The 22,530-nt window shown below is 40.7% G+C and overlaps 1 protein-coding gene across 1 annotated transcript in view; it reads left to right on the top strand.

Moving 5' to 3' along the window:
- The first annotated feature begins 2,000 nt into the window (after window positions 1-2,000).
- The window catches only part of LOC131696087 (dynein axonemal heavy chain 5-like), a 71,304-nt gene continuing 50,774 nt past the window's right edge, over window positions 2,001-22,530 (top strand). The window contains exons 1-4 of the mRNA XM_058984620.1: window positions 2,001-2,074; window positions 2,139-2,416; window positions 10,758-10,895; window positions 11,564-11,862. Of these exons, the coding sequence (XP_058840603.1) occupies window positions 2,267-2,416; window positions 10,758-10,895; window positions 11,564-11,862 (587 nt within the window). The 5' untranslated portion in view covers window positions 2,001-2,074; window positions 2,139-2,266. The remainder of the gene's footprint in view (window positions 2,075-2,138; window positions 2,417-10,757; window positions 10,896-11,563; window positions 11,863-22,530) is intronic.

The following is a 22,530-nucleotide window of genomic DNA, read 5'->3' as shown; positions in this document are numbered from 1 at the left end:
GTTGTATGTACCAAAAACGTGCCTGGCGTTCGAGTAAACTCTTGTTTCCAAATATGCCGGATCGATTAGGCTAACAACTCGAGCCGATAAATAAATAATTGCTGCTGAACTCGAACTGAACCAATAAAACGGCACGTGATGCTTATTCTCTTGTCCTACGTATTGGCAAATAATTTATGATGCCCAATTTATATCAGTTGTAGGGGATATTTTTAGCATTTAGAATGTATAGCAGTCGGCTCAAGCCTACAATAATAATATTGCGGAGTTTTTTTTGCTGACAGATCGAAGCTGTCACAGCATCAAACATATCTGTACGGCATCCTCACAGCAGCTAATTTTAAAAGTACATCGTTAATTATCGCACTAATTTACGAAGAGTCACACTGCACAACTGTTAATTAGCTCATATACTGCTATAGTCGTAAATGGAAATGGAGCGGGTCGACCTGTGTTAACCAAGTATGACTGCATCAGTGCAGCTTCGAAACATTCGTCGCTATCTGTTTTATAGGACTCAAAAAATTATTTCAGTCGTGGGCGGCCCGCTAACCAACGTCCTGGAGTCTGTATTTCCCAGCACGTAAAATATCTAACGTTCTTGTTTCGCCACAGAGAAGAAGTTAGAATGCACTTCAGCATAACCCACTCCCGCGTGTGCTGCATGCGATATGGTAGGGTTGATGAGCCCTTAGTCATCTTATCGGTTGGGGTGGCAGATCATTTCGTTGATTACTCGGTCTGCAAACAATGGATTTGGTATAAATCTGTATCAACAGAGCCATAGATAGAAGATTTTTTTTGGCTAGAACAACATTTCTTTAAAAAACCTGTGTAGACTTTCAAATCGATATATGTTCGTAGGAAATCAGTGACTTACTATTTCCATTTAATCATCTATTTGCTATATGTAGTTTGACAGTTGTAATCCAGCTGCATACCTACAAATGGTTGCTAAACGTGTTTTAGTCGCTCGCTTTATTCGTAATGGTAGTTGTAGTTGCTTACACACCTTTTCATTATGAGACTAAACGTTTGTAACCTTTGGAGAAGCTGAGATGAATTAAGAAACAGTTACCCTAGGCGGGTTCCATCGGTGTTTCTGCAGTTGAAACATAATAATAGCATTATTGATTAGAACGTCTGGTTTTCCTCTAGATTGAACTTATTTCCAATCGCAGACGATTGATATAGAGAAACTGCCTGCCGGTGCAATATGCACACTGTCGCATAAAACATGCACTTTCAATGTCACCATCGGGGAATGCAACAAGCGGCCGGCCGGTCAGGGTCACGTTTCCGGTTCACCCGACGAAAAAGGCCGCAAATCACAACAAATATCCGCACGTGGTTTAATCATATTTGCTAACGAATTGTTGGCGTTGTCATGAAGCCTGTGGATATTTACCGGCGATGTGTCGGTATTTTTCGTAAACCTGTAGATATTTTGTTGCCGATTTGCAAATTTATCGTATATCACCTGTGGATATTTGCTATTATTGGGCTGTTTCCAAACAAACGTTGACCTTGAACTTTGGTTAATCACCTAGCAACAGTTGATATGGAAGTGGGAAATTTGCAACACGTGGTCAGACAGCTGAGAATTAAGTTGCTATGGACGCAAATGATAACAGCTCCTGTCAGTGGTTACTAACTAACGTACAGTTTCTAAGGTAAGTTGTTTTGTGGTTTGTCTAAATCGGTAAACAGTGCATGCGCAGTTTTGTTATGCATGATGAATGTTGATCTATTTGTCAAAATTGTTGATCAGTTTCCAGGACGATATAGCTTAGGGCATGCTCATTAGTTAGCGAGCTGAAAAATGGAGCACAGAGTTGATCACGATTACTCCTGGAAGTATAATTTAACGGTAGAATGTGCGTCGCTTGTTTTTTCAGATGAATGCAAGAAAAGTAACGGCACATTGTGTTTTATGTGCCAAATTCACCCATGGGAACCATATATTTTGTTGAATTTGCAATTGATTTTTCACTTAGGTTCTGGTCGTTGTTGAAGAAGGACTAACTTTACCAGTGCCCTCGGTGATAATTGCATAATTGCAAAATTGATTCTAGTAAGCTTAAGCGTTAGTTTTCATGATGGGATATTGTTTGAGTTCGAAATCCCGCTTTTCCTAGATCAAGAAACTACCGATAATGGTGAACAGGAGCAGCCGCAAGCACCGACCTCCTCGGAATCGGATGCGCGGGCTGGTCCTCCAGAAATTGCTGTTGAAGAAGTAGCGGAAGCATCTGGAGGTGAACAAATGCAGAATGTGGTACATGATCATCATGATGAGGAGCATGATCATGATCACGACCACGATCATGATCCTGAACATGAGCATGTACACGATCACGAAACTGAAGAGGAGGAGGAACAGGAAGAGGAAATATCCGAAGAAGATATGCTGCAGGTAATTTCAAAATGCTGTGCGTTTCCCTTGTGATAGAATCGATTATTTTTCATTTGTTGTGCGAAGGTAACGTACAACTTTAATTGACGTACTGTATTGAAATTAGTTTGTTTATTGCGTTTAAGATAAATTACAGTGATTTCGGAATTAGAACGAAATTAATCGATTGGGTGACGAAAAATTTCACTGTAAATACTGCGCACTTATTTCATGCACCGTACATCAGTCAATCTGAAGCGCAAATTGTTGTCCTTCTGGTTGCGTTTTTGAGCTTTTTAGTATAGTTATTTTTATAGCATGGGTTTTGATAAATCAATAATTTTAGCGTGATTTTGTATTGGTCGTGATGTTTGTATATATACCTCTGTTGAAGGATTTTCTGCAGCAATTTCCTGTGGCAATGATTTGTGAGCTAACTGCTTGCTATAATACACTGAAAACCGTTCGATAAAAAAATGACAAAATCAATGCTTGTTTTGCTTTTCTCCTATAGAAAGGTTATGCAATCACTTTGAACACTGACAACTTAATCCCGGCCCGGAGGGCCGTCTTTCATATACCATTCGACGCAGTTCGTCGAATTCGGCAAATGTCTGTGTGTGCGTATGTATGTGTGTGTATGTATGTATGTATGTATGTATGTATGTATGTATGTATGTATGTATGTATGTATGTATGTATGTATGTATGTATGTATGTATGTATGTATGTATGTATGTATGTATGTATGTATGTATGTATGTATGTATGTATGTATGTATGTATGTATGTATGTATGTATATATGTATGTATGTATGTATGTATGTGACCAAAAATATGCACATCGGTTACTCGGAGTTGGCTGAACCGATTTCATCAAAGTTAGTCTCAAATAAAAAGTACAACGTTCCCATAGGCTGCTATTGAATTTCATTAAATTCCAAGCTCCGGTTCCGGAGTTACGGGTTTAAGAGTGCAGACACACAGCAAATTCACATTTTTGCCTTTCTCCTATAGAAAGGTTATGCAATCACTCTGAACATCGTCAACTGAATCATAGGCTGCTATTGAATTTTATTAAATTCCGAGTTCCGGTTCCGGAGTTACGGGTTTAAGAGTGCAGACACACAGCAAATTCACATTTTTGCCTTTCTCCTACAGAAAGGTTATGCAATCACCCTGAACATCGTCAATTTAATCCCAGCCAATTTTTATGACTTGTATAGGTTTTCTGTATTTTAACAGGGGCGTAATTAGGGTAATACGATAAGGGGTACTCCCTCTCCCCCACATCACTCACCACCTTTTCCTAAATCGCTCTTCCGTCATCATGCACCTCCCTACCCGAATAAAATTTTCTAGTTCCTCCACAATAAATTTTCCTAGTGCGTCTGAAAAACCAGTGAAAAATTTGGATTGAAATGATTTTGAGTTGAGAAACTAATTTGAAATTTCTTAACAAGTTGAAAATTTTCGGTGGAGTCCAAACTCCCGAACTCTCCTCCTGGATCCGCCGCTGATTTCAAGTATTTCAGCGTCGACACATAGCAACTCAAGTTCGAAGCTCGATTCATTGTACGTATGTGTAAATCGCACTGAATATGTAATAGACATTTCCACCATTATATTAAACATTCCCAACCATGGAATCGAAGTTTGGATAAATGAGAAAGGCACAATGGCACCACTAGGTGGATTAAAACGGGTTTTTTTTTCTAATTAGATCATCAAATCAAAAAATTTATTAAAAATACAAAATTACTAATTAAGTTATTTTCTTTTCATTTTACGAGATTCTCAAACAATAACTAATGAAAATAATTTTTGATTTTCGATTAAAGACGCATAATATTCCAAAAGTCAGGTGAAGCAAGGAACTAGTCGAATTTTGAAAATAAACTTATAAATTATAAATAGAGCTAATTGGGTCATTAAGTCATGTATTGTTTTGGGTGTCATCCGAAGCAGCTGACGTTAAAGAAACGTAGTCACTTTTTGCGTTTCTCATATTAAAAAGGGCAATTGTTCCCAAAACCATTGCCCGAAGCCCGGAAGGTCTTGTCTTACATACCACTCAAGCGGGAATCTTTTTATAGTAAGGTTTAAAAAGCTGGAGTATTGGCACTGTGTGGGCTAACGACTTACTTTTGAGCCTAACCACTAAAACACTTCTTTCTCTTCTTTCGACCTTTGTCCCCTCGGAACTATATCAAGGTATTACTTGATGGGGAGCGGGGGAGGGGGAGGGCTTGTGCTTTTGTTGCACCGCTTTCTTTTCCAAACAAGTTTTCTGCAACTATCTCGAATCCTCACTTGATCCATGAAATGACTCAACCTTTCAGCCATTGAACTCTCGACTCTTCTCTTGCTTTTTGCTTCCATCTATTACGTGACAATTTAGCTCTCGTCTTAGTGAGCCGTTTAGCTGCTGATTCCAGGAGCAGATTTTACCTAGCTTTATCGAGATCTATTCGGGTAATGACAGTGATTCTACCGTCCTCCGACTGAGAGCTCCCAGGCGGCGGAATTTCTTTCGGCATTGATATATGTTGCGTAAGCTGATTAGCTCCCATTTTTGTCACGATATAGTTGGATAGTCCACGGTGGCAAATCTACCCTACTGTTAATTCCCCGGCCGTAGATTTTTCCCCATACCGATGTTCGTTTCCGTGAACCCTTATATCTCGATCAAGACCCCGGCGATGGATCTAGCCTACTCAACGGCCAGTCCCTAGGATGTCTGTCCAACATTTCCAGGTGGAGCGTAGCTAGTGGTAGTGAACACTGGCGCCCAACGACCCCCTGGTAGCTGTCCGACGCGATCTACTTGCTCTAATTCCCGGCGGTGGATCTAGCCTACTCACAAGCAACCCGGTAGGGTGTCGAGGCCATTCCGGCGATACCTGTGGAGCTTGACGTCCGGTTTGCTGGCATCAGGGATGTAATGCACCTCAGAGCAAATAAAGAGAAGAATAAAAAACGCTCTTTGCACTTTTCAGGCGAACCACCGCTCTTCTCTTTCACAATAAACCTCTTCACTCCGATGTGTGTGGCTCCCATACGTGCATTCCACTCGATGGCTGCACGCCTCAAAGAGTAGAAATAAAGAGGCTCTTTAGTGTGAATCTTGGTCCCACGCGCACAGAAGCAGAAAAAGCAACCAAAAAACATTTTAAGAACGTTCTTCCGATCAAACTTTATCTGAATTGTAGTTTGATTCGCTTTCCTACTACTTGCCAGTGAGGGGAGGCACAAAAAAGTGGCTCTTCAAGGTGACTCTTTGAACGAAATTGTGCAGCTCTTGGTGCACAGATCTTTCTCCTTTTCGTTTTCAGGTTTCTCTTTGTGCGGTCGTTCTGCACATCGTAGTGTTTTTGTGCTGCTCTATTTTTCATCGGTGTATTTCGCTCTTTGTGGCACATTGAGTGAGCAAATAACAAGCCTGGCTGGCATCCTGACGACCCAAACCTGCACTACTCAAGTTCACCGGTGGTGAAATTTTTTCGAATCCGATTTGTTGTTTTACGGCGGACTTCTAGTCAGTGACGCTGCTTTGTTGGACCCTTCGTCACTTTCTCTGCAGATCGTAGAGTACACTCGATACTACTCTATTGACCACATCCCACATATGCTCATCGTGGTACATCTTTTCGACGGTATTATCAACAGCCACGCCAGGCCCTTCGAACTTCTTCGAACTTAAGGTATTCGGCGACCACGTGTTCCAATGTCTTTTGCAAGTTTACACATTCCGGGCAAAGAGGTGACGAAGCATGTCCAAACCGATGGATGTACTTCCGGAAGCATCCGTGCCCGGACATAAACTGTGTCAAATGGAAGTCCACTGAGCCATGGCTCCTTTGCATCCACACTGACACATTAGTCGGCGGGTCCACCTTCCTTTCTCCGCATTGTTCCACTCTTGCTACTTCTTAGCTAACGAGTCCACTCTGACCAGTCTACTAGTACTTCGTCTGTTCCTCCACTGGTTGCATTCCACGTCGTCAGCCAAAGTGATGCAGCTGATAATCATCCCGGCAATGCCGCATACCGTCTCCGACGAAATCGTTCTATACGCTCTCGCTACACGAACCGCCATTAGGTGAAACGTGCTCGTAAACTTCGTCCGGTTCCGCTTTGAGTTCAGTGCAGCAGCCCAGGCCAGGTCTGGTGCTGAATCTTGCTCCTCTGATGATCGGCATGACCCTTGCCAAAACGTTTGTTGTCCTTGCAGCTTTCTCCCATACCTAGTCGTCATGGCTGTTAAAAAACTGACTTTTTCAGAAACACCCTAGGTTAAAGAAGACAAATAATTATAACATGAAAACCGATAATGCTATAACTTTGATGCATTTGAAAATGTTACTTGAAAAACATTTTTCTACAACTTACAACTACAACTGAAGTAAGTACCTTGCTATACCATTTTGCTCGAAAAATAATTTTTCGAAAAGAATGTTCGAGAGGACCACCCTAGTTACATTTTACTTTAAAAGAAAGCCAATTTTATTCCCAAAAATATTCTATCAGACATAATTTCTCTAAAATGAACGGTTTGGGAGTTCTTGATTTTTGTACCTTGTGACTCATAGTGCGGGCATGCAATGCTTCGTTTCCTACCGGTACCATCGCTACGCTTGGTCATCTGATGCTCTCTAAACATCTTGTTTGAATGGGATATGGTACAATGTACGATACCGAGCCACTACCGATCCATTGCCATCAACACAATAAATTGTTATAAACAATTAACTGCAACTATTTTTTTGAGAATATGACCCTTAGAATGATTATATACTCGCAGAGAAATAAGGCATATTCGAATCAAATATTTTCTGACTTTGATGCTAAGTCAAAGATTTTGTTGAAACAGAAATAAATTTCCTTTTTTTTCGAATACCAAACATAGTTGGTACAAAAATATTGGCATTAGTGATAAAATAAACTGCATTTTGATTCTAAAATCCCTACAAAAAAAAACAAGTAATATTCGTATCAAACGTATTGAAACTTTGATTCAAATTCAAGCATTTAGTTGAACCAAAAAAATTTGTACTATTTGAAACAAAAATACTGGGGTGACATTGCGCATCTCGAAACGAAAGGTTTATTGTATGCAAGCTTGTATGAAAAAGTCGATTCGAAATGGTTCCATAATGTCGCCCCTGCTTTTAGATTTTGAAATACATTGAAGATGGTTTGACTGTGTTTGGTTCGATCTCCGCCATTTTGTTGTATCATACAAATAAAAAAATGAAATATTGAAATTCATCGAACGTGAGGAAGTAGAGCTAACACAGCATTTAATAGCGAAAAGGTTGGAAAAGTTATCATTTAGGAGATGTAATTGCGCAAATTTAAAAATATAGTTTTAAAACTGAAATCTAACTATAACGAGGTGCAAAGATTCAATGCGGGCTTGATATTCTGCTCACAATCTTAGGCAAAGTTAAAAAATTGGGATTCGGTGCAACATACAAGCACCTCAGGATAGAGGGAAAAACAAAAATCAAGATATTAATATTAATTACACCTTTTTTGAAAACAAAAAGAAAAGTTTTTTAGGGGGTGGGCGTAGCGTATTGGTAAATCGATTGCCTTGTACGCAGCGCACCTGGGTTCGAGTCCCGACCCCGCACATAGGGTTAGAAATTTTTCATAAGAGATTTTTCTAACCCGAAGAGGTTTTTTAATTCAAATGTATTTTTTCATTATTTTAAAAAGAAAAGCATATTTCAACTAACAATTAACATGCTTTGTTTCAAAAAAACCTGTTTTAATCCACCTAGCGGTGCAATTGTGCCTTTCTCATTTCTCTAAACTATGGCTTTTTATGTTCAACATAATTGTGGAAATGTCCATTACATTCTTAGTACATTTTGCACTTATATACAATGGCATGCCAGCCACGAACTTGATGAGCTAGGTGTGGACGGTGAAACACTTGAAACAAAAAAATATCATACTCCATTAGCCCAATCAGCATTAGATCAATGTTATCTGCTTGCTAACTCATTTTGTCATGCAGGGGTGGGTATGTGAGGAGGACGAAAGTCCCATGAACGAACGACTTCCCAGCTTAAATTGGTATGCTTTGTGATATAGTGGTGGTTTAAAGATGATGGGGTTGGAAGGTAGGGGTATGAGGGCTGGATGGAGTGGTGGTCTGAGGAGTGATTTAAGGAGATTTTTAAAGGAGGGGAGTGAACAGTAGAGGGGGGGTGTAACCCCTCTCCGTAAACCATCAACTACGCCCCTGTTAAAATCCAGAAACCTTATGCGAGTCGAAAAAAAAATTGGCCCTCCGGGATTAGGTTGACGTTTTTCAGAGTGATTGCATAACCTTTCTATATGAGAAAGGCAAAAATGCGCCAAAATCCAAAAAAGTGAATCGTCGTCAAATTTTTTTTCGAGTTTGCATCAAATCTCGACGTTTCATGCACCTTGAACACATTTAGCATCAAAAATAAAAATTCTATTTTTAATTTTTCCTATAGTTTATATGAGAAATTTCTGTGTGGCCGCACTCTGAAACCCGTAATTCCGGAACTAGAATTCCGATCGATCCAAAATTCAATAGCAGCCGATGGGAAGGTTGCACCTTTCATTTGAGACTAAGTTTGGGCAAATCGGTCCAGCCATCTCTGAGAAAAATGAGTGACATTATTTGACACATACGCACATACATACACACACACATACACACACATACACACATACACACACATACACACACATACACACATACATACACACATTCACACACATACAGACTTTTTCCGATCTCGACGAACTGAGTCGAATGGGATATGACACTCGGCCCTCCGGGCCGGGATTAGGTTGGCGTTTTTCAGAGTGATTGCATAACCTTTCTATATGAGAAAGGCAAAAAGATATGATAGATTCAAACAAAATTATTATTGAATCTACACAGAATCCTACGAAGGCTTGTTAGTAGAAACAACAAACATTTTTTTTGGAAAATAATAACAAATATATTTGAATCTAAAAAAATTGTAATAAGGCCCTGATTCAAAAATATATATTTTTGATTTCAAAGCGAATTATTTTGGAATCCAATATACATTGTCTGCGTGTATTCATGCTATGTTCGGGCTCCTGAAATCTCGAGGCCCCATGGCCCTCACCCAAAGTGCACATGCGTACAGACGGTACTGCTGTCTCCACTCCAATTATCACAGTTTCTCTAAGGGTAAGATATGATTACATGTACCATGGTTTCAAATTTGCACTCCTGTCACAAATCTACGAACTCTTCTAAGTGCACATTGTGGATAAAAAAATCGGACAAATAACATGAACTTTACTGTTGCGACTTGTGCTTACCTATACTGCTTCATTCTACTAATGCGGATCTCATTTGCATCTGTTGGATGGATTTTAGGAGACGATGATATTTTCATTCCCGTCAACTTCTTGTAACGTTAAGCTCTGATTTTTATGTAAGTCTGTAAGCTCCGATTTTGTGTAAAGTCTAGTACAAAATGCCGATTCTTTTAATATTTTTTTCTGGACTTTGTTACATGAAACCTGTGCATATACAGATATCTCCATTTAAATTACAGGTTTTTTATTTCTGCAAAACCAAGTCATATCTTTTGTTTCATTGTTTCTGGTACACTCCCCTAAACGAAAAAAGTTTTCCACGACACTGCTTCATATTAATAACCTTCATCCCCTCCAATACAAATTAACACCACAAAGAGAATGAAATTTTGACAAAAATATAGTAAGGATTTGAAGTTTTTATGTATTATATAATGAACCAACAGTATACCAGCATGCTCGTAGAATTGTTCTATTCTGATACCTTGTGCAATTTATTCCTTTCTTTTACAGAGTGCTCCTTTTAGAAACATATAGCCGACAATGTTCCGATTTGACATTTGTTTTTTGCATGTTTTTACATTGACTGTACATATTTTTGCATTGCGTTTTCTACTTCACATTATTTATTCTAGCTAACAGTGAACAAAATCATTCTAAGAGCGCATGTGAATCGCTGAACGTAGTTTTTTTTATAAACTGAACATATAAACTCGAACTAGAAGTGCATTTAGTGTATTGTACATCGCAAACATAAGAATACCCCAAAAGTACCCACTACAAACATTGAACCACGCACAGTCAGTGTGGGTAATGTTATTTTGAACTCTTACCCTCTCTTTTTGCATATCTCGTGCGAACAATACTGCACCTTTTTGATACACTTGACAAAAAAACGCGTCCCAAACGAAAAATCATTTTTTGATTCCGTCCTGCGACTCTTTTGCGTACCGAACAATCTGAAACACGAATCTCGCTGTCGTTCGCGTCATGGCCGAATCACCTGACACGCAGCGTCGCCGGGAGGAATGCGAGCGGAAGGCGCGTCGCGGCGAAATGGATCCTCGGCTGGAGTTTACTTTTCAGCTGTTGATGGATGCCACTGGATTGCCGCGCCATCAGATCATGGATCACATCTTCGAGGGAAATATGGTCAGTATATGCATAGTTAAATGAAGGTTTGAATAAACATAGTAGCCCTTTGAAGTAGTGAAGCAAAATGAAACAGTTGTCAAAACGATTCATAAGATCAAATTTAAAAATTAGTTGCTGCCTGCCAGGTATCTGCCACGCCGCCATGATTTCTATGCCAACATCTAAAACGTCGCGTTAGGGTCGATCCACAATAAACAGAATCAATTTAATTCGACACAATTTCGTGATACTCGAGTTCGTTTAATTTGTTGGTGAATCATGATGAAGTTTTTGTTATTCACCGACATGTCCAAAACAACACTTTTCATTTATTGGCGGTGCAATACGTAAACTTTTTAACAAACATCTGATGATTGAGGCATGTCGTGCCGTGTCTGAATAGTGAAGGTCGAGCTTCGAGCAAAACGAGCAGAACAATTTGAACTGTCAGTGGGGCCCATAATTTGTGTGCCCGCTGAGATGTTGACTTATGTCAGTTCAATACAAATGGGATAGGGGTGCCATATACGTGCTGCCTGCAATGCTGTTCGTACCCGCAACACCGGTCGAATTGAACTCTGGGACTGGGATGACACTGTCCATGCATATCAATTGTGGTTCTCCATAAATCTCAACTGTGTTTCTTGTATTAATTTATACTTTTTTCTTAAAATCACCAACCACAGTTGGACGAGATAAATCAGCTCTTTCTGCCGAACATGCGCAACAAGCTGATGTGGTTTTATCAGGAAGTGGACGAGGTGGACATGCCAGTCGAGCGTGACATAAACAAACCGGGACCGTCCAGGGCAGGAGCTTCCAGTTCCTCCAAAACGCCCCAGAGTGCAATGGGTGGGGCGGTACAGAGGCCACACAAGCTTTTCATCACCGATGGCTGGAGTTGCGCGTTCACCGGCATTTGTATCTACATGTTTCGCATCAATATTCAGAAGCAGTTACCAGAGGAAGGATTTCATAAAGATCTGTAAGTTTAGAATATATTTAGCGGTAGTTTTTGGCATATCGTATTATTTTTAGATTTGTGATTTCGATAATTGTATTTTTGAACAAATTATATTTATATGGAAAATTGTTAGTTTCATTTCCAGCTTGGATCATTATCTATCTGATCGTTAGCACAATTATAGCTAGATAATAAAGATACAAAATTCAATCACGAGGGTAACAATTAAAAATAACGACAATTATCGCCGAAACAAAGTGGGAGTCATTGGCGCTGACAACCGGTGAGTGTTGTTGTTCGTACGTGCAAGCATTACGTTCCATAATTTAATCCTTTCTCGCGAGATTGGCATCCAGGGAAATGCGCGATAGAAGCAAATAGATTTGCATAAAAATTAGTTTTTCTTGTACCACCTTCAGCGTTTCGGTTTAATAGCGAAGCGATGGTGCGTGAACTTGCGTTCCTACTTGCCTCAGCTGGCGGTCCCTGTTGGTGTCTTTTATTATGATATCAGCTCTGGCTCCCTCCCAGCTATATAGCGAGAAAAAGCTTCACAGGGAGTGATGGTTTGCCTCATGGGGTTCCTTTAGTGCTGTCCCATCTGAAAGCGATTTATATTGGGCTGATAGGCAGCGGTTTAGTGACAGTGGTCAGACTTCATCTCAGAGACAATTGGATGTCGCAATAATTAAATAAACAAACATTAAATAAGCGCAATGTTTTATATAATATTTAATTTTATTTGCAATGCTAGTTTCTCTATGAAAACTAAGATTTAACATCAAGTGATTACCGCTGTCCTGGTTATTCAAGTCGGTGTTCTGTGAAGTTAAACTGAGGACGGTTTGCTGTGTAGCAGGTTGTTAAGTTTAATTTGAATCAAATAAAATAATTGCAATACCACTTGATCCGGAACGCGGACCATTAGAGGAAGAGGTGGACGAAAGAAGACGTTCGACTTGGTTGTAATAAAAATATGAAAATGTGTTAAATGAAGAATGAAATGGAAGGGCATTAAATTAATTTGTTCGCCCCTATCGAGTACTCACCGTAACATGACGTGGGTTGGCGTGATCGGATGGACTTTCTATACAGGTACCTACATGATTACGTTGGCGGCAATTGACGTTCTGCGAAATAATCTGCAGAATGTCACTTTCGTGCTTTTCCAGTCATTGTTTTAATTACAAAATAAGTGTAGAGGTATGCGTTTTGTCTTTATCGCTTCAGAACCGTAGCTCTTAACTAAGACACAAAACGGAAACACTTAGGGACGCTACGATACTTTTAGTGGTGATTTTGCGTGGCTTAATTTTGGTTGTCACGGTAAAGATGGACACGTCTATCATTACCAGGACACATGTTAGTGAACTCGGGTGATTCGTAGTTATACTGCCTAAGCTCGACCCTCATTAACAGAAGACAAAGATTAAGGCCGCACGATATTAAGCCTGTTCTAATGACCCTGTCACCTCTAGTTTTCCTGTTTACTTCACATCCTTGCTCTCACTTGAGTACTATGGCTCTAATTTTCATAACTTTCCCTACCCAGTAATCTCTAGCTAATTGAATGACGTTAAAATGTAAAAAAAATGCTTTCAATACTAGTACGAAATCGATGCTCTTGTTCCCGATACTCGATTATTTGCTATCGATACTTCAAGCATGATGTTTTACCGATATCAACATAATGTTTACAGCATCGAAAATATTCTAAGTCACCCGAGATGTACAGTAGGGTGGGATAAAAATTAGATTCCAACTACGAGCAACTTTTTAGGTACCATTTGGGTCCTAGAACAACTGTGCAAATTCTTAGCTCGATCGGTGAAACTATATTTTTGCGCCCACTGTTTAAAGTTTACATGGGATTTTACTTATTTTTTCACGTGCTTACAAGCTTCGTTTCGATTGGCCGGTTTTTTATGCGGTCCCCTACTCAGTTCTCTGTTGCAGTCTACACGACTAGTCCTCGGCGGTGGATCTAGCTTATTCCTACTGAGAGTTCCCTGGCGGTGATTGCTCTCCCAAAACCGTTGCTCGACGTTCATAACGCCGTTTCCACTGTAAGACGGTCATGATCTACATAATAACTCTATTGACTGCGTTCAACGTTTTTACATTGCCTGTCAATCTGTAGGCTACATTATCCGCTCTCTGCACGTCGCTTCAAACCTCGGGCATTCGAAGACCACATGCTCCGGTGTCTTCTCGACGTTCTCACACTGCGGGCACATTGATTACGTTGCGTACACGAACCGATGAAGATACTTCCTGAAGCAGCCGTGGCCCGACAGGAGCTGTTTCAGGTGGAAGGTCATCTCTCCGTGCTTTCTATTGACTCACATCGACAGGTTTGGGATGACCCGGTAGGTCCACTTTTCTTTCTCCGTATTGTTCCATTCTTGATGCCACGTCACCATCGAATTGATTCTCAGCATCTTCCTCGCGTTTCTTACATTTCATTGATTGTAGCATTTCATTTTCCGCCAGGGTGATGCAGATGGGGATCATCTCGGCGATAACGTATACTGCCTCCGAAGATACGCAATCGTACGACCTCCAGCCGGAACATCCTGTTCAGCTTTTCGAGGTTCCACTTGATTTTCAGCACCGTACCACAGGTTGGAACTCCATATCGCGGTATCGATGAAAAAACACTAGATAGCAGACCGACTTTTCGCAGGTGAAATCAACGTGGTTGTTAAAGTCTTAACCGGTCGTCGATTATCACTCCCAATTGCTTCAGTGCACGCTTCGATGCAATCACGTGCTCTGTCGAGACGCGCTCGACTGTGATCTGTATCCGCTAAACCGCTTTGCAGCAACACTTCCGTCTTCTTGTGAGCTATTTGCAGCTTGACCCGTTCATCCACCTCTCGATCGCGTCTAGTGTCTCCCTCACTTTTCCAAGTGTCTCACTCATCACCGTTAGTGACACGTCCGCGAAATGCATAATTTTCTTTTCATTTCTTACATCCCGTTCCATAGCATTATACGAACTATGACATGGATTAGGATACATAAATCGCCTGTCTCTAGTCAAAAGATAATAATGTCTCCACTTGCTTCCTAACTCTTCGAAATTATGTAGTTACCGTTAAAATTATTATCTGACACGGCACTATAAGTTTAAGAGCGAGTGAAGGCGCTTTAACCTAGGCTTATTAGCCAGGGCAAGGTGGAAATACCTCTGTCCCATCCCAAAGGACCAAAGGAGTGACATTAACCTTCTTAGCCAAGTCACTCCCAACGATTTATTATATCCCCTTTAAACTGAAACGGTTGTACGGTTGTCCTGGTTTCTTCCTCCTTTAAGATTCAAAACAATTCGTTAATTAAATTATTCACTAAATGAATAATTCAATTGCCGTCTAATTTTGAAACATCTTCAAACCCAACTCTGCACAGTAGGCCTGGCCGTTTTAATATTTGCGACACATGAAAATATGCTTCAAATATTAATGGTGACAAGAAAAACATTTCAGACTAACTGTGGTGTTTTCCAAGATGCTTTTCAATACTGGCTGTGTAAGGGTTAGAATAGAATAGAATCATTTCTTACATCCCGTTCCATAGAGTTGGACCAAGAATGGAGCCCTGTGGAACGCCCGCTGCGACTCACATTGACTTCTGCCCTTCGTTCGTCTCGTTCAGCAGTACTCTACTCTGGAAGTAGCTCTTCAGGATCTGGATCATTCTTCTGTATAGCCCAGCGGCATTGGGCTGTACGCGGTTGGATTGTCCGGTGACTTCCCTGACTTTGGCAACAACACCAGCCTCTGTACTTTCCACAGTTCGGGGAAATTTCTATCATTTAAACACTTCTACAGTAGCATCCTGAACATGTCCGGATATGCCAGGATCGCAGCTTTCAGCGCCACGTTTGTTATTCCGTCCGAACCGGGGGCTTTCTTTGATTTTAGTCGCTTCGACGCTTCTTTGAGCTCGTCGTTAGTCGCCTGCCACTCGGTTGTGTTTGCTCCTTGCCGTACGGTGTCGGTGACCAGGTAGTTGGATCGTGCTTCGGGAAGAGACTCTCAACGATTATCTTTAGCTTACCCGGGCATATTTCAGCTGTTGTCGACGGGGAACGCGATCTTCGTTCTTTCACCCGCGCCTTCAGCTGTTAGCACTCATTCCAGTTGCCCCGGTGTACATTCCAGACGAATGAATCGAGGAGTGCCGGTCAGCCTTCCGTGCCTAAAATCGTCGCCCATCCACTTATACTATCAAAATGTGGGAGGCATGAATTCCTGTGCAAATACCTATCGCCTAGCTACCTCGGACTGCTGTTACGACATCATCGCATTGACAGAAACATGGCTAAATGAGCAGACTCTTTCCAGCCAGGTGATTTCTTCTGACTACGAGGTTCTCAGATGTGATCGTGGCCCTCTCAATAGCAACAAATCCTCCGGTGGCGGTGTTTTGCTCGCTGTGCGTCGTGAATTAAAAGTTCAACATATAACAAATGACGCTTGGAGCAGCATCGAACAAGTATGGGCAGCGATAAAATTGGGCAATCGAACATTATATATATGTGTGCTTTATTTCCCTCCCGATAAAATTCGCGACTCTGCACTAGTTGATTCTCATTCTGAATCATTGACTTCTGTTTCCGCGATGGCGCAACTCACTGACGAAATCATGATTCTCGGCGATTTCAACCTTTCTACAATAAAGTGGCGTTCCGTTCATAACGGATTTCTACAACCCGACCTAGACGAATCTGTTTTTCATCCTGGCAGCATTACTCTTCTGGATGGCTATAGCACGGCTACACTTCAGCAGATCAAGAGCACCACGAACGAGAACGACCGGATTTCAGATCTATGCTTCGTTAATGCCAGAGATCAATCGCCTCATATTTCCACCGCCCTCACCCCGCTAGTAAAGTATGTTCGCCACCATCCGCCTCTACATCTTACACTCCAGGACGTACCGCCTATGAAGTTTTCGAGCCACGCTCCCACCGTGTGTTACAATTATAAGCGGGCCGACTATAGCAGCATTTTGAATATTTTACAAAGTATTAACTGGGATTCTGTGCTAAGCAAGGATGATGTGAACTCCGCCGCTGAACGTTCTGCCATATAATGAGCTACCTTATCGATCGTCATGTCCCAAAGTGTAATCAACGAAGTGATCAACCCCCCTGGCAGACAGCCGAGCTACGTCGGCTAAAAACTGCGAAAAGAGCAGCATTACGAAAGTTTACCAAACGCCGTACCTTGTCACTGAGAGCTTATTATGTAAGGCTCAATAACGATTTTAAAAAACTGAAGTTTTTGTTTTTCAAACTATCAACGAAAAATGCAACGTAAGCTTAAGTCGAATCCTAAATCGTTTTGGAGATACGTCAATGAGCAGCGGAAAGAAACCGGCTTACCTTCTACAATGTTTTTGAATGGTGAAGTTGGGCATGATTCACAAGCCATATGCAAATTGTTCGCCTCTAAATTTGCGAGTGTGTTCGTCAGTGAGACTCTGTCCTCGCAGCAGATTGACGTTGCAGCTAGCGGCGTGGCCCAACTCGAACGGTCAGTGAGTGAGATTCGTTTTGACCACTCGGATATTGTATCAGCAGCATCCAAGCTTAAAGCATCGTCATCTCCTGGGCCAGATGGTGTCCCTGCTGTGTTTTTAAAAACGTGTATATCTGGTTTGGCGGAACCACTCTGTCAACTATTCAAAATGTCACTGACAACCGCGATTTTTCCTCAATTGTGGAAAGCAGCTTTCATCTTTCCTGTCCACAAAAAAGGTGATAAGAGAAACATTGACAATTATCGAGGAATTTTTGCGCTCTCTGCCATTTCCAAGCTCTTTGAGTTAGTCGTGGTGGAGTCAGTGTTTTTTCACTGTAAGGAATTTATTTCTAAAGACCAACACGGATTCATGCCGAATCGATCGACGTCGACGAATCTACTATCTCTAACCTCTTTTGTGTCCGAAGGGTTCGGTACGAATCAACAAACTGATGTTATATATACTGACTTATCTACAGCTTTCGACAAAATCAATCACGATATCGCAGTCGCTAAATTGGAAAAACTTGGCTTCAGTGGATCACTCCTGCGATGGTTTCAATCCTATCTTGTTGGCCGTCAACTCAGTGTGAACATAGGTGATGCATACTCCAAACTGTTCTCCGCAACGTCTGGTATTCCGCAAGGAAGTCATCTCGGACCATTTATATTCACTCTCTATTTCAACGATGTAAACTATCAGCTGAAAGAACCACGGTTGTCGTATGCAGATGATCTAAAAATTTTCAACAGAATTAGGATCCGAACGGACGCACAATATTTGCAGCAGCAATTCGACACTTTCAGCAGATGGTGTGAAAACAACCGAATGATTCTGAATCCGGCGAAATGTTCTGTGATATCGTTCTCCAGAAAAAAGATCCCATTGAGTTTGAATATAACTTGTCTGCGTTAAGGATCTTGGAGTGCTGTTAGATTCGAAACTTACATTTAAGAATCACATTTCGTATGTTGTTGGTAAAGCATCGCAAAGCCTGGGCTTCATTTTCCGCACGGCTAAATCCTTTGTAGACATTTATTGTCTCAAAAGCCTATACTGCTCTTTAGTGCGCTCCACGCTGGAGTATTGTTCGGCGGTCTGGAACCCGAATTACATGAACAGCAGCCATCGAATTGAAGGCGTTCAACGAAAATTTATACGGTATGCTCTTCGACGCCTGCCTTGGCGCGATCCTGTTCGTCTACCAAGCTACGAGAGTCGGTGTCAACTCATCCAGCTCGATACTCTCCAGCGTCGTAGAGAAACTGCAAGAGCCTTATTCATCTCTGATCTTCTGTCAGGACGCATCGATTCTCCAGATTTACTAGAGCGAGTTAACATCCAAGCAAGGTCCAGAACGTTACGCGGAAACGTTCTTCTGAGAGTGCCGTTTCGACGAACTATTCAAACAGCTAAGGCCGCTATCACGGGACTACAACGCCTCTTCAATCGTGTGTCGCACCAGATCGACTTTCATTTGTCTCGGATATCATTAAGAAATCGATTCCTGGAGTTTTTTAGATGTAATTAGTTTAAGTTTCCATCATTGGGGCCGAGTACGGCCTGTTGATGTGTGCGATAAATAAACAAATAAATAAATGGCTCAGTACGCATTTCCCAGGGATTGGCGTCTACTTCACAGCACAGCTACTTATGGCAAACTGGCTTGCTAAGCTTTTTAAAGCGTCCCTAGCTTCTCGAAACGTTGCTTGCGGTCCTCGCTCACTCTCCGATCGTGCTCTCTGAGCCTGCCTTCTGGCTCTAAGACAAGTAGCATGTAGCGTGCTGAGCAACTCATATAGTAAGCTACACGCCGTCTGCAGCATGGCTCCAGTTTTCGTGGCATTGTAACATCACAAGTCGTCGCAATCTTTCTTTGTTAGATCAGCCGCATCAACGTACTTGATTCCGCTGTTCGCCGAAGTGACTCAACAAAAGGATTTTTTTTTTGAAGATTTTCGTCTTCCACTTTAGCTTGCCGGTCGTCCTTCTCCGTGCTGCAGCAGGGTTCCATTGGTCGATGCGGCAGCGAATCGCCTGGTGGTCGCTATGGGGATACTTCTCGCAACTCTCCAGTCCATGTTCGCCGTCATTCAAGGACTACAGAATGTGGCGGAATTTCTCTCGGTACCGATGTCCGTTTCGTGAACCAATAAGCTTCCAGTTTTGTTACGATACTAGAAGCTATTAAGCTCCCAGCTTCGTCGCGATTTACTCGTTGTAGTCCATGGTGGTAGACCTAGCCTCCACATCGAGCCGATCGGTAGGTCTCGAGATCTGTCACCAATTTACACTACAAGGAAATATTCTCACAAGATAAATTTTGAAACTTTGAAAAATCCTTTTAAAATATTAGGCATATATTTGTTGAACTTATTCAATTTTTTCAAATTTCTTCAAAATATTTCGAGGTTTGTCCGTGAACTTTTTGTGAAAATTACTAAGTGTTCTATTTGTTTGGCACATCTCTAGGATTGGTAGCGTAGACGATTTGAAAGTGTGGTCTATTATTTTCGTCGTGGTGAGTTCGCTATGCAGTGTGCTAATTCTAGCAAAGTAAACAGAATTTATAAATAACATCAATTACAGCAACTTAATGTGCAACAGAGACAAACAAATAGAACATTTAGTTATTTTCATAAAAATTTCACAGACAAACAGACAGAAAACATTGGGAGTAGACAAAAAATTAACAAGCATTTCTAAAAAAACTTAAAAACGATCATTGAAGCAATCCCTGAGGAAGACAAAAATACATTGTCGAAACGTAGAAGAGAAAGTAAAAATCTATCCACAGTATTTTAAAGACTGCATGCCGAAAAACCTTATTCATAAATATCCAACAGTCGCATACACAACCAACTATATATTACAGATAAAGCTGTATAAATGGCAGCTTCCATTACAGCCCTCGTCACAAGTGCAAAGCCTACTCTCTGCAAGCCCAATACACCAGAGATGCGCATTTAACATGTAAAATTTTTATTCCATTTTCTATAAAAAATGCAGAGTGTGGGTTGGCCCCTTTTGGACGCCAGCCATTCAAATGTAGTCATACTTTTTAGTAATCAACGGATGCGTTGAAGTCGAAGTCGGCGCTGTCGCTGATGTCAAAAAGAAAGTAACAGGAAGTTTTATGTGTATTTGGAAATCCTATTGTATATTTGATGGAGAAAGAAAATACTTATTAAAACGTCGTAATGACACGAAATAATTGTTTTTGTTGAATTATAGTTTAAAATGTCTTGGTTATGATTTGAAATGGTATTTCAGGAATTGGGAATTAAAAGATAATGAGTCGATTGGCATGTTCCCCATGTTATTCGGAAATTTGTGCCTTACCATGTTATCTCTCTCCTGATGGAAATAGCAAGGGAGATAAAAGGAAAAGGTAGGGAAATAGAAAAAGGTAACACAATACAATCACAGCAGAAAACAGTTAAAAGCATGGATTCTTCACTCCCGAAGGAATAAGTAACCCTACCGATATAGCTCTCTCCCGTCTAAATAAATACCATTCCAGAAATCTTCGGAACCATTTCCAAACTATTCGTACAATGCTCACCATATTGGGAATACTACTGATATATTTCACCATTATAATTGAACTGTTATACTACCATAACCATTTTAGTTACCATTTCCAATACCTTCCGTGTATCCTATATTGGAGATTTGTTTACTACATTGTCCTTTGGCGCCAGAGGTTAATATTGCTCTGGTGGGCTTTGTTATTCGTATATCTGTTTACCCTGCTCCATAAATCTGTAGTTTAAGATGGTCAAAAATCCTCGTTTCAATAATACGAAGATAGCTCAATTGGATAAAGCATTAGTCCACTTAGTATCAACGAAGCTTTCTTCAGACGATGACGTGTAACAAAATAAAATTTCATCAATCGATAGAATTGAAATGTTAGGGGTTAGAGTTCTTTTTTCTCCACCAAATATTTTATGCATCGCTAGATCTAATATATTCATGTCACCATATTCTGTATGGTTCTTGAATGGTATGTTGTCAAAACGTAAATGAAAAACAGAACATTTTGATATGGTGAACGCTCTTAACAACCCGTTGTTTGTATGGTCGAGTCTGGGAAAACGACACTGGTTATGTTCGATATTATACCAGGCAATGGTTAATCTATTGTTGAACGAACCATATTGAAAACGGTTTTGAGACGTTTAATGCAATGGTTGGCATATGGTACAGATTTATGCGGGCTACCACATGAAGCTAGCAACAATAAGATATCCTTGAGTTTTAGCTCCCTGTACAAGGGTTCATATATGTATAGAGAGCTAAAAATCCGGATACAACATTGCATTACTACATGGCAGTTACATATTAAATGATATGAGATTCCGTCAGTGATGCCAAAAGTACAGATTTATCTGGAAAGGTACAGATTTTGGAAGTGCTTTTGGTACAGATTCTGTGCGGTACGGATTACAGATTTTTGTAAAAAAGTACAGATTGGTACAGATATTTTTATATGAGATCAAAGTAAAATAAATTGAAACACTGCGATGCATCCCAGTAAACAACAGGTAAAAGTCAAGTTAGACCGCTATCAGTGATAGCGAGAAGATGAAGTGGAGCTGGTACTGACTGAGCTTGAATTTAAGCTGACATTAGAATGCGATATGCAAGAAACCTGCTTCCAGCAAAATCATCCCTTTTTCCCTTTCAGAGTGAAAGCCGAGCGGATCTAGTCCGAGTGCCTACATATACTTTGACATGCTCCGTTTGATTTGCTGCAAGCAGGTTTCTCGCATCCTAATGGATACTAATGCTCAGCTTCTGGTCGCCGTTCTGTCAGCGGCATTAGGTTGCAAACAAAGTGGCGGCGAGAATTTGAGCTGGAGCTGATATTGACATTACTCAGTCAAACTCATCCGGAATTCTGACTGGTTTCCTGTGGAATTCCAGTTCAAATAAAACAACCAATTCCGAATCAGAATTTCGAATGAAAAATAAGTATAAGAAAAATGTTTTTTTTTAAAGAATTTTGTTATTGTTTTGGTACAGAATCCGGTACAGATTTTTCTATAGAAGAGTACTGATAGAAAAGATTTTTCAAGTCCCGGTACAGATTTAATTGTGGCAGCACTGATCCGTAATCGGACTCACAAGGATCGCATGAAATTATAATCA

Source organism: Topomyia yanbarensis, unplaced genomic scaffold (genome assembly GCF_030247195.1).
Source record: "Topomyia yanbarensis strain Yona2022 unplaced genomic scaffold, ASM3024719v1 HiC_scaffold_7, whole genome shotgun sequence".
NCBI lineage: Eukaryota > Metazoa > Arthropoda > Insecta > Diptera > Culicidae > Topomyia > Topomyia yanbarensis.
Note: the sequence above shows the minus strand (reverse complement) of the source record. Positions and strands in the feature narration are given on the sequence as shown.